At 50.0% G+C, this 12,500-nt stretch overlaps 1 protein-coding gene across 1 annotated transcript in view; it reads left to right on the top strand.

Moving 5' to 3' along the window:
• LOC135243478 (glutamate receptor ionotropic, NMDA 2C-like) overlaps nucleotides 1-12,500 on the top strand; it is a 59,351-nt gene that overhangs the window by 10,416 nt on the left and 36,435 nt on the right. Inside the window, exon 2 of the mRNA XM_064315350.1 lies at nucleotides 9,080-9,518. Within this exon, the coding sequence (XP_064171420.1) occupies nucleotides 9,096-9,518 (423 nt within the window). The 5' untranslated portion in view covers nucleotides 9,080-9,095. The remainder of the gene's footprint in view (nucleotides 1-9,079; nucleotides 9,519-12,500) is intronic.

A 12,500-nucleotide genomic window follows, 5' to 3' on the forward strand; every position in this document is an offset into this window, starting at 1 on the left:
CAGAGGATGCCCGACAACAGCATTTTAATACCCTTGTGAATGCGTGTATGAAATGCTGGATTCATCTTCATTTTTTTTACTCGAAATATAAACAAAACAAAACTGAGTAACACCAGTGCTGCAATGATCTATTGTGACTCAAAATAGATTCCAACAGACATCCAAATCTGCACGTAGGGAATGTTTGTTTGGAGATGTTCTCTGGACCGGATATCCAAAGCTGAGCCTCACGAGACACACCAGTCATTCTGAGCGTTTCCTGAATGTGTCTGAATTTCCATGAGCGCGGTTTTAATGGGCGACTGTTTGTGAGCTAATGAAGATGTAAAATGGCGGGTGATTATCAGCAGTCCAACGCGTTAGCGCGGCTTGTTAGCTGGGCGTGCGCTGCCAGATTCTGAAATGAGCGCTAATTGTTCAGCCCTTAGTTTCAGTTCCTCGGCCCTCCGCGGCTCAACACAACGCAGCTTTAAAAAGCAGCGACGTCAGGATTATTCGCCTTTTAAATTTCACTGGAGAAGCACTGGGATGATCAACATAGACAGGAGGAATGAGAGGGGGAAAGAGGGAGAGAGGTAAGGGGAGAGAGAGAAAGAGAGAGAGAGATGCAACTGGTCACATGACATCACTGAACACACTGCCAATTGCCAGAGGGAGAGGGGAAGGGCAGGTCAAGGTGAGAGAGGGAAGGGGAGAGCGAAAGGAGGAATGGATTAAAAGTAGGGATGGTGAAAGGGAATGACAGAGGAGAGTGAGAGAGGATGAGAGGGCAAGAGAAAGTGAACAATGGGGATAAAATGAAAAGCAACAGTGACAAGTGCTAGTTTGAGAGAAGGAGAGAGAAAGAAAGAGAGAACGAAGGGAGAACAAGCAAGTGGAAGAGTGAAATTCAGAGAGAATGAGAAGATGAAAGAATGAAAAGAAAGACAAAGGCAAAAGAGGGCATGAGAGGGAGGGAAACAGAACAAGAAAATACCAGAGAGAGTGAGAGAGAACAAGAAAAAGGTGAGAGTCACAAAAGGACAGGACTATCTCAGCTGGTGCATCGGTCCCACTGCATACTGACTTTGGCTGAATCGCTCTGCATGCTGACTTTGGCTGAATCGCTCTGCATACTGACTTTGGCTGAATCGCTCTGCATGCTGACTTTGGCTGAATCGCTCTGCATCGACTTGGCTGAACGTCTGCATACTGACTTTGGCTGATCCTCGCATATGATTTGGCGAATCCTCTGCATACTGACTTTGGCTGAATCGCTCTGCATACTGACTTTGGCTGAATCGCTCTACATACTGACTTTGGCTGAATCACTCTGCATGCTGATGTTCTGGTGTTCGGGCAGAAAGTGTGAGTCACCACATTAACTTATCTAATTCTTGAATCTCCAGTGGATTCCCTCACAGACGTACGCAATATACAAACTGTAACTTAATTCAGAACATAAGGACTTGTTAGCTGTAATTCATTCTGTGCTTTGGGGTTAGGCATTTCAATTTATGTTGCAAATCGATATTTGTTATGCGCCTGGTATGTGTTTCAAATGTAATTGTGAATTATTAAAGAAATCCGGTTAACATTATTACCAATCTGCCCCTCAGTCTTCACTGGTGTGTGACACTGCTGGATGCGAGCAGCGCAATGTTAAAGTTAATTATGGCTGGGTCTGAGTGCGTGGGCTGGATTTATTGAGGCCTATGCCTGTGTATGTGTTCACTGTTATAGCCGTTTAAATCAATACTTTTATAGCAGGTAGTGCAGGTACTATATATACAAGGCGCTCTCTCGATGCATTGTGAAACCCTCACGGCAGTTACGTGTGTGTGTGCGTAGGGGTTCTCTGAAGCAGTGACTGGTCACACTAGAGCATTTTGGAGCAGTGAGTGCTGGGATCAGGAGCAATGGCCTGTGGGATCAGTGGTGGGTGGGATCAGGAGCAGTGGCCTGTGGATCAGTGGCCTGTGGGATCAGGAGCAGTGGCCTGTGGATCAGTGACCTGTGGGATCAGGAGCAGTGGCTTGTGGGATCAGTGGCCTGTGGGATCAGGAGCAGTGGCTTGTGGGATCAGTGGCCTGTGAGATCAGTGGTGGGTGGGATCAGGAGCAGTGGCTTGTGGGAGCAGGGCCTGTGGGATCAGGAGCAGCGGCCTGTGGGAGCAGTGGCCTGTGGGATCAGGAGCAGTGGCCTGTGGGATCAGTGGTCTGTGGGATCAGGAGCAGTCGCCTGTGGGAGCAGTGGCCTGTGGGATCAGTGGTCTGTGGGATCAGCAGTGGCCTGTGGGAGCAGTGGTCTGTGGGATCAAGAGCAGTGGCCTGTGGGAGCAGTGGCCTGTGGGATCAGGAGCAGTGGCCTGTGGGATCAGGAGCAGTGGCCTGTGGGAGCAGTGGTCTGTGGGATCAGGAGCAGTGGCCTGTGGGAGCAGTGGTCTGTGGGATCAGGAGCAGTGGCCTGTGGGAGCAGTGGTCTGTGGGATCAGGAGCAGTGGCCTGTGTCTAATCTGCTTCTCCCTGAGCTGTGGGACCAGCAGGGACATGAGGAGAGCTGCAAGGGGCCACTAATCTGGGAAAAATCCCACAGAGATCAGTGACACAGCCCAGCTAAGGGAAAACACACACATTTCAGTACACACAGTCTCACACACACACACACAGACACACACACATTTCAGTACACACAGTCTCACACACACACACAGACACATACACATTTCAGTACACACTGTCTCACACACACTCACTCACACGGACTCACACGCATGCGCATGCGCACACGCACACTCACACGCACGCACAGTATGACAGCATGCCGATGCATCTCAAGCTAGGAATCAATTCCACTTAAAATCTTTCAATTCAGGAAATGCACTGAAGCTCAATTAATACTCTGAAAAATGCCCATGAGGTTCTGTGGGGATTTTTCAATTCATTAATTGAATTTTATTTCCCAAATGAACTGAACTGAAGTACAATTAAACTCAACTCTGATGTATATTAAAAAATATGTGCACACTTACGTACAAACAAGTGTAAATGCACTTACAGGGGGTGGGGGGAGGGGGGGGGGACTACGCTCAGAGTTTAGAGCTAGAGTGGATTTCATCACTCGGGGAGGGGGGGGGGGGGGGGGGGGAGAGAGAGCAGAAAGCCCCGATCTGCAGCTCTCTCTGAAACTCCGCCCTAGAATCCCAAAATCTCAGCTGTGCCCTCTGATCATACCTACCAACATACACCCCACCAGTCCCCATAAACCCCACCAGTCCCCACTGCAACATACACCTCACCAGTCCCCATAAACCCCACCAGTCCCCATAAACCCCACTAGTCCCCACCGTTTGGATATGAATAATACTGTGTGTAAATGTTCCATAGAAATACAAATACCAGTTGTGTTTATATTCATTCAGTATTTATACACTGCCACCCACCCTCTCCGCTCAGTGTTTTCAAACACCCACAGTGCTTCTGTATTTGAACATGAGGGCTGTCAAAAAAAATTCAATATGCTAAAACAAATGTTTTTTTCCGAATTGTGAAACCACCCTGTAAACTGGCAAACGCACAACTTGTGCGCTCGAGCAGACAGCCGAGAAAGACGGCGCTCAGGCACAAAGACCTTGCGGAACACGCCGTGCCTGTCAAGGTCAAGGCTTCGGCTAATTCGCCAGCCTCCATGAACACAACGCTAATCTGACAACTCGCCACTCAGCTCGGCGACTCACGCCCGCCATTTGAAGTCCTAAAAAAACAACAAACAAAAAAAAAAAACAGCCGCAGTACATGAATGAAAAAAGAACAACAATTCGACCCACAAGCTCAAATTTGTCCCTGTTCTGCAGGGTAAAATACATTAGCCCTGTCATTGTTTGATCCCTGACAGAGCAGATTTCAAATTGACTGCTCTGCTGTAAATCACCTCTTTTCAAAGCAATTCCCAAACGATACTAGTAGAGCCGTTCCATTGTTGCAGCAACCATGGCGTATTCAGGAGAGCGTACGCTAGCATGTACACATGCTGGGAGGCTAGGCTACACACTGCTGTACGCTGGGAGGGGAGGCTACCTGCCGCCGTACACTGGGAGGCTAGGCTACCTGCCGCCGTACGCTGGGAGGCTAGGCTACCTGCCGCCGTACGCTGGGAGGCTAGGCTACACACCGCTGTACGCAGGGAGACTAGGTTACGCACCGCCATACGCTGGGAGGCTAGGCTACACACCGCTGTACGCAGGGAGACTAGGTTACGCACCGCCATACGCTGGGAGGCTAGGCTACACACCGCTGTACGCAGGGAGACTAGGCTACGCACCGCCGTACGCTGGGAGGCTAGGCTACGCACCTCCGTACGCAGGGAGACTAGGCTACGCACCGCCGTACACTGGGAGGCTAGGCTACGCACCGCCGTACGCTGGGAGGCTAGGCTACCCGCCGCCGTACGCTGGGAGGCTAGGCTACACACAGCCGTACGCTGGGAGGCTAGGCTACCCGCCGCCGTACGCTGGGAGGCTAGGCTACACACAGCCGTACGCTGGGAGGCTGGCTACACACAGCCGTACGCTGGAGGCTAGGCTACCCGCCGCCGTACGCTGGGAGGCTAGGCTACACACAGCCGTATGCTGGGAGGCTAGGCTACACACAGCCGTACGCTGGGAGGCTAGGCTACCCGCCGCCGTACGCTGGGAGGCTAGGCTACACACAGCTGTACGCTGGGAGGCTAGGCTACACACAGCGTACGCTGGGAGGCTAGGCTACACACAGCCGTACGCTGGGAGGCTAGGCTACCCGCCGCCGTACGCTGGGAGGCTAGGCTACACACAGCCGTACGCTGGGAGGCTAGGCTACACACAGCGGTATGCTGGGAGGCTAGGCTACACACAGCCGTACGCTGGGAGGCTAGGCTACACACAGCTGTACGCTGGGAGGCTAGGCTACACACAGCCGTACGCTGGGAGGCTAGGTTATGCACCGTCGTACGCTGGGAGGCTAGGTTACGCACTGCAAGGGCGCTGGCGCGGTCAGGACTCATTTTGGGGTGTCGGGACGCCCCAGTACCCCGGGAACAAGCGGCCAGCGAGGAGCCCCACACACACAGCAGCGCAGTGAAGTGATTCTGCACGCTGCGCTTCAGTCTGACGGCGGCTCGCGGAGGGGGAGTAATGTCCCCCTCCGCCTGTAGTCTGAATATAAAAACCCCCGACAAGCAAGGAAAATAATAAGTGAGGCTTTGTAGAGTATTCTGCTCTCTTAGTGTCCCTGTAGGCCCAGACTCCAGACGATCAGCTCGCACTGCACAGGACTTAGACACTGTCAACAGTGCCCTCTCTCTGGTGTTTGAGTTCTGCTTCGGTTCCAACTTTATACCCACGTGCCATCCAACCCCCCCTACCGAAACATATGCCCTTCAGCACCCCCCACCCCCCGGAACATCAGCCCTTCAGATGGACCCCCCCAAATATCGGTGCACCCTGATAAAAGCAGGGAAAGGGCAAACCCAATTTCCCATTTTAAACACAGAATGTTCGAGGGGAACTGCCTCGAAAAGTGCGTGAAATGTTTTTTCACGGTGGATTTGCAGTATTTCCGATACAGGAAATATTGTATGTATGATGAAATTCTCTGCAACAATGTACGTATTTTTAAATTTTATTTAGTTTATTTATTATAGCATTGTTATTTTGCATCAGAATGTCATGCACACAGTGGGCATTCAGACAGAGGGTGCAGAAGTATTTAGAGTGTGGTTTGTTCATTATTATCGGGGTGGAGGATTGTAGAGCGCTTAGCAACCTACAGGGCTAGCTATTCCGCACAGTTAGTAGAAGCCAATCATCCAGATCTGACCTTAGAATATGTGTCACCAAGATGTCCTTCAGATGCGTAGTGCAGCGAGTGCAGGTGCACTTTCCAGCGATAATATTTGCTGAGTAATTAAAGATTCTGCGTCCGACGGGCGGCGATATATTCTGCATTTATTACGCCGTTCACACCTGTCAGGCCAGGTGGCGTCACCTGGATGACCGGGGCAGTGAGGGGTCCAGGGAACGCAGCCGCATCGTGTAGAGCGAGAGGCCAAGATCTGATCCCCACATTCTCCCCCATACACCTCCAGGCTCGCAAAACAGTGGATCAAGCTCTAATATCTGACTATTTTCCAGCAGCTCCACAGCCAATGGTGTAACCTTTTTGAAGAGAGGGGTTTTTTTTTTTTGGAATGTTCTTTCGAAAGTCGGTGTTCTAGAACTCCACTGCTTTCAGTTACCAGAAGTGATCGCTACATCAAAATTATGGTCAGTTAAAAACGTTCTAATCACATATATTTGTGATCTCACACCTTAAAGGGCTTTTAATGAACATTCTGAAATAAGGGCTCTGTTCTGCAGGCTGCTCTGGGTCACATGGTTTGGTCTGTGGTCTGTAGTTTGTGGTCTGTGGTCTGTGGTCTGCGGCCAGCTGGCTGGTTCTATAACTGACGTGCGGTCTGAGAGAAGGCAGTGTGCACAGGTACTTGCGCACGGTTCTGGGACGTTTAGCTGATGCTCTTTGGCAGCTCAGGTGTGATTGTACTGTCCCCTGCAGAGACCTGCGGCCCCTGTGCCATCTGCCTACCGCCAGCCCGGAAAAGCAGCCGAGACCGAGCCTCTACCGCTCACCTCCCGCTCATCCCGCTTCCGGAATGACGCCGTGACCACACTGATCTGAGGAACGCTGCTCCCACACTCATTCGGGAATTTTCCCCCAATCTGACTCCATCACAGCAGAGATGCGTTTACTGGTTAGCAGCTCAGGGAATAATCCATAGCCTGGCTTTTCACCAGGGGGTCCACAGAACCCAGGGGGTCCGTGAAGGTACTGTACGGCAGGGGGGTCGCTGGTCAGTCTTGATTCATGGGGGTTAATTTTAAGGGGTCCCCTGGGTGGGTGTCCCTGGATCAGAGAAGTGGACATGTGTGAGTGAGAGGTTTGGTCAGTAGGGTCCTAACCCTAATACTGTAATAACAGGTCATAACGCAAAACACCATATCATATCCCCGCCATATGACTGGACATTAGGATGGTTTATGGCCGCTGGGATCAGATTTGTTTTTCTCTGGTGCTGACGGGGACGCTTGTTAAGGTGACAGAATCACACTAGGTTCATGACCCCCCCACCCCCCACCCACCACCCACCACCAGTGGGGGATTATGGGGGATTACGGGGTCTTTACCCGCTGCTGTTTAAATGCAGTGATAAATCTGGTGACCATGACAGGATCACATGATCTGCGGCACAGGGCCGGGGACAGCAGCCTGGCCAATCAGGCGACGCCTCGCTGAATTTGGCGGTGAACTTCACCACAGAGCAGAACGCTGAGTCCTGCTTGCAAATCCAACATTCTAATATCTATAAACTCGCATGTTCCAATAAAAATGCAATGCTTTATTTTCAGCAATAACTAATGTTCTCATGCCCGTAGTCTCTATGGCTGCAGTCTTTGGAATTTTGCCCGTTTCTTCCATTGAGCTGAGCTGTAAAATAGGAACCACCAAAGAGTTAATTACCTTTCAGCATGAGAACTCACAACCCGCGACCCGGACCAAGAATAAGCACGTTAGATTACGGATGGATGGATGGAAGAGAAAAAGCAGAAACAATTTATTTTTAATCAATAAACATCTATTTTAGCTTTTCTTGACCCATTGCATTATAACCAGACATCTCAGTACCCTTGTGCTTCCAAAACATTTTTCTTTATCAAATGTTCTGATTTGGGATGCCCAGCGGGGTCTGTAGGCCTACCTCATCGCTGTAGCCCCCGCCGTCGGGTTTGGAGATCACCGGCGAGCGCACGTTCTCCTGCGTAGAAAGTTCCGGAAAGCCTCCATCCACGCGCTGTCAGGCACAGTCACTGCGCTGGAGTGCCCAGAAGGGGTAATCACATTTTACATCACATTTATATTCACGTTAAATTTCACATTCACAGCCTCAGGCTTACGAGCCCGGTACTCTAACCCCTGTGCTACGCTGCCACCACACTCCCTGTAAGACTGCAAATAAACACGCACCTGTTAAAACACCTGAAATGTGTTCTGCAGGTGGCGGGACTGAAGTGACAGTTATCTGCTGACTTACAAATGCTCTTAAGCAGCAGGGAGACGGGACACGTGCATCTGCACATCGCAGTAAACGCTCTGACGGAACATCGCTTGCACGGTCTAGAACCTGACACAAACGCCGACGGTCTCTTTCGGGTTTCGGTCGAGTTAACATCCTTGCGCCAGCTTGTGCTACACGTCCGCTACAAACCTGAACGCGCTGGACATTCAGGGTCACAGACTTACTATCGCAGAGGTCGGGGTTGTGCTGCCAACGCCGTGCGCATTATGACAGGAGAGACACAAGCAGTAAGTCATTAATCCCCTTGTTCTGCATTTATTTTAAAAATAAAGACCGGTTTTCCTCAGCAGCACACCATCTGTCCGTGGAGCTCCGATCCTCCCACCCCCGCGCTCCCTGGAGCTCGGAGCTAGCCGAGCGTAGCGCACAGCTAGCCGAAAGGTCACTCGCCAAGAAGCAGGTCAACTCAAAGCAAAGAGCTTGTCTAGCAAGAGTGTCATCATAACATACTGATTGAAAAGAAAACCTGTGTGTGTAATATCCACCACCCCTCCCTTTCCTCTCTGATTCTGCCCTTCCTTAAAATGCAAATGGACTTCATTCACATGACCTTAAAGAACACAGGAGTTCAGGGTGAATCAGATAAAGGCCATTTTATGTCATCTACTAAAGCCTACTGAAGCAAAAATTAGTGTTGCACTTTTACAGAAATCACATTTTGGTTAAGGTCATGCTAATAAAGCCATATTCTGTTTGCATACTTCAAACAAAATAACAATTTATAATGATTGTACGCACAAAATTAAATAACTAAAACTGAAGATGTCCTTTCATTCTGTCTTTCCCTCTCTCCACCCCTCACTCTCTCTCTCTACCCCTCTCCCTCTCTCCACCCCTCCCTCTCTCTCCACCCCTGTCCCTCTCTGCCCCTCCCTCCCTCTCTCCACCCCTCCTTCTCTCTCCACCCCTCCCTCCCTCCCTCTCTCTGTCGTAGGTCGTAGGTGGCTGAGATGGGAGTTCCTTTAGGGCGGTTGAGCGCCTCCCTGTGGCCGTTGCTGCTACAGCTGCTCTGCGCTGCCCCCTGCTGCCTGGGCCGGCCGTTCGCGCCGCCGCCGCCGCCCGCGGTCAACGTGGCGGTGGTGTTCAGCGGCTCCGCCTACCAGACGGAGATCAAGGGCCGGCTGAGCCGGGAGAACTTCCTGGACCTGCCGCTGGAGGTGAACCCCATCACGGTGCTGGTGAACAACACCAACCCTCGCACGCTGCTCACGCGCGTGTGCGACACGCTGGCCTCCAGCCGCGTGCACGGCGTCGTCTTCGAGGACAACGTGGGCTCCGAGGCGGTGGCGCAGATGCTGGACTTCATCTCCGTGCAGACGGGCGTGCCCATCGTGGGCATCAGCGGGGGGTCCGCCGTGGTGCTGCCGTACAAGGTCAGTGCCCAGCAGCGTCTGCGCCCGCAGCAAAGCGCCGGAATCAGAGCCGCCGTTTCTGCATCAGAGCCTAATGTCTCTGCATCAGAGCCCAACGTTTCTGCATCAGAGCCTAATGTCTCTGCATCAGAGCCTAATGTCTCTGCATCAGAGCCTAATGTTTCTGCATCAGAGCCCAGTGCCTCTGCATCAGAGCCTAATGTCTCTGCATCAGAGCCCAGTGCCTCTGCATCAGAGCCCAGTGCCTCTGCATCAGAACCTAATGCCTCTGCATCAGAGCCTAATGTCTCTGCATCAGAGCCCAGTGCCTCTGCATCAGAGCCTAATGTATCTGCATCAGAGCCTAATGTCTCTGCATCAGAGCCCAGTGCCTCTGCATCAGAGCTGGACCTTCAGCATCACACCCATTATTTTATCATCAGAACCAGAGCTTTCCGCACCAAGGCCAGCACTTCAGACCCAGCTTTGAGTCTGGAATGCACCGCATACGCAGTAAAACGACATCGCATAAATCAGATGAGATTCACCAGATGTGACTGTCTGACCTTGTGAGCTGGGGGTAAGACTGCCGATGCTAAAGCTAACTGGTTAATCAGGACTAAAAGCCCGTCACCCAGGCAACGTGTGGCCTAGCGTGGTGATTTACGCTCAACTGATCCAACAACACAAAGACACACAAACAAACCCACTGTTTTTTTACTGGTTACTGCTGGCAAACTGACGGTAGCCTAAAATTCACCACCGACACATGAGCGTGTGAGCTTTTTACGCTTGCCTGTGGCTTCCCAAACTCCCTTGTACCCAGACTGCTTTAAAGGGAGAGAGAAAGGTGGCATAGCATTGCAAAAAAAGACTGTCTTTAATGTGATTTAGTCTTTAATGAGACTTAAAATCTTATTTCTTTTTCTGAAAAATGAGAAAATTGGCTTATTTTTTGCTTGACAAGTGAAATTGTCTCACCCCATTGGAAAACCTTGAAATGACTCAAACGATCTCCCCATTGACGATCTTTTTGTCTTATTTAGCCAAAACGTAATAGAAATAAGATTTTAAGAGTAAATATAAGGCTAAAGTGCTCGTTAAGATTAACCTTTTTTTGGTTTTTGAAGTCTGGAAGCGTGGGCGAATAACTGTTTTTAGAAAGACGAGGAAAGGGACGGAAAGCTCTGAAGAACCGTCTTTCATAAACCAGGAGTCACGCGCAGGCAGCGGAAGGGAGAAGCAGCCGTGATTATAAAGAAGCCGTTATGTGCGCGCGCGCGCGCGCGCGAGGCGACCCGTATTAATTTCTCCCGCGCAGAGATGGCCGAAGCCGTAAACACAGCCGAATGCAGCGGTGCGGCCAGCGGCACAAAGTCAGTTTTAATACGGATAAAATAACCGGAGTGTGATGGGCGGAGAGCGGTTTTATTAGTTCTATGCAAATGACGATGCGGGGGGAGCGGAGACGATTCAGCGCGAGGGGATTTCAAATCTGCAACTATAAACAAAACGTTTGGGCCGGCAGATGAGAAGGGATAATGCGGAGCGCGGACCTCCCGTTGTGAACACACGGGGAGCTCGGGACCCTAATGTTTAATCAGCGCTGTTCATTTCCGCTGAAACGGCTCAATCTGCTCAAATTTACGCGCAACACACACCTGACGAGTATAAAATACGAAGCCTGCAAACAACCGTCAATTTCCATTATCCCATCTGTAGATTTAACATCTACTGCTGACTCCCATCGTCTCTCCCTCTTCTCTCTCTCTCTCTCTCTCTCTCTGCTTCTCGCCCTCAGTCTCCCCGTCTCTCCCACACTTTGCCTCATTGTTCCTCAGTCTCCCTCTCTCTCTCCATTTCTCAATAATTAATATCTTAATTATGCCCCTTTGACTGTGGATTGGCTCCGAGCTTTAAGAGAAGGAAATGCATCACAAAAATAGGGTTCAGATTTCTTTTTCTTTTTTTGGAGAAGTAGGGGGTGTAATCCATTTGCTGTGTGAAATTTAAATGACTCTCATTTAATGAGAAAAGAACCAGGAAAAACAGTGCAGTTGGACTTATCAGGCACGTGGAATTAATCCTCGCTTAGGCAATTGACTTGCAGTTTGGTTTCTTTATAACACTGAAAAGAAATCGCTTTTTTATTTCTTGAAAATATTTCAGTATTAAAATGTAAAATGAGAGTTAGTGTGATTAAATTCTACATTATTTGTCAGTGCCCTTCAGTAGTGCCACTGTTCATATTCTTTTGTCAAGCTATTATTATTGGTATCCGTCAAACAGATTTATTTACAGGAAAAATATATTGTAATCTCAGCCCAAAAGGCAGAAGTACTAAATACCTGCTGAGATTATTTAAACTCTAATTATCTGATCACAGGGAACACAACAGTTAATCGCACAAGATAAATGAGGAAATTAATAAAGTAGGAAAAGAAACGCAATTATCCAAGGCTGGCAGCTGAAATTGAAAGCCTCCTGTTTATCTCTGTGAAAGGAAACTCCACAGGCAAACATTTTCACCCCAAGAACCAAGACTGTTAAACACTGATAGTGCTCATAAGCTTGCGTGTGTGTGTGTGTGTGTGTGTGTGTGTGAGAGAGAGAGAAAGAGGGGCTAGACAGAAAGTGGAAGAAAGCGAGAATAAACATATTTGTTCAAGATAATGTATTTTGAATTTGGAGTTTGGATTTGAGCGACAGGGCAGAACCTGGACAAGCAAGCCGGCAGCACTGAGAGGTTTGGGAAGGCATCTGATTGGCCAGGAACAGCGTCTGAAATGAAGGGAGGCGTCTGGTTGGACCGGAACACAGTCTGAAACGCAGGGAGCAATCTGATTGGCCAGGAACAGAGTCTGAAACACAGGGAGCAGTCTGATTGGCCAGGAACAGAGTCTGAAACACAGGGAGCAGTCTGATTGGGCCAAAACAGAGTCTGAAACACAGGGAGGGGTCTGATTGGACAGGAACAGAGTCTGAAACGCAGAGAGGAGTCTG

Source organism: Anguilla rostrata, chromosome 17, assembly GCF_018555375.3.
Source record: "Anguilla rostrata isolate EN2019 chromosome 17, ASM1855537v3, whole genome shotgun sequence".
Classification (NCBI taxonomy): Eukaryota; Metazoa; Chordata; class Actinopteri; order Anguilliformes; family Anguillidae; genus Anguilla; species Anguilla rostrata.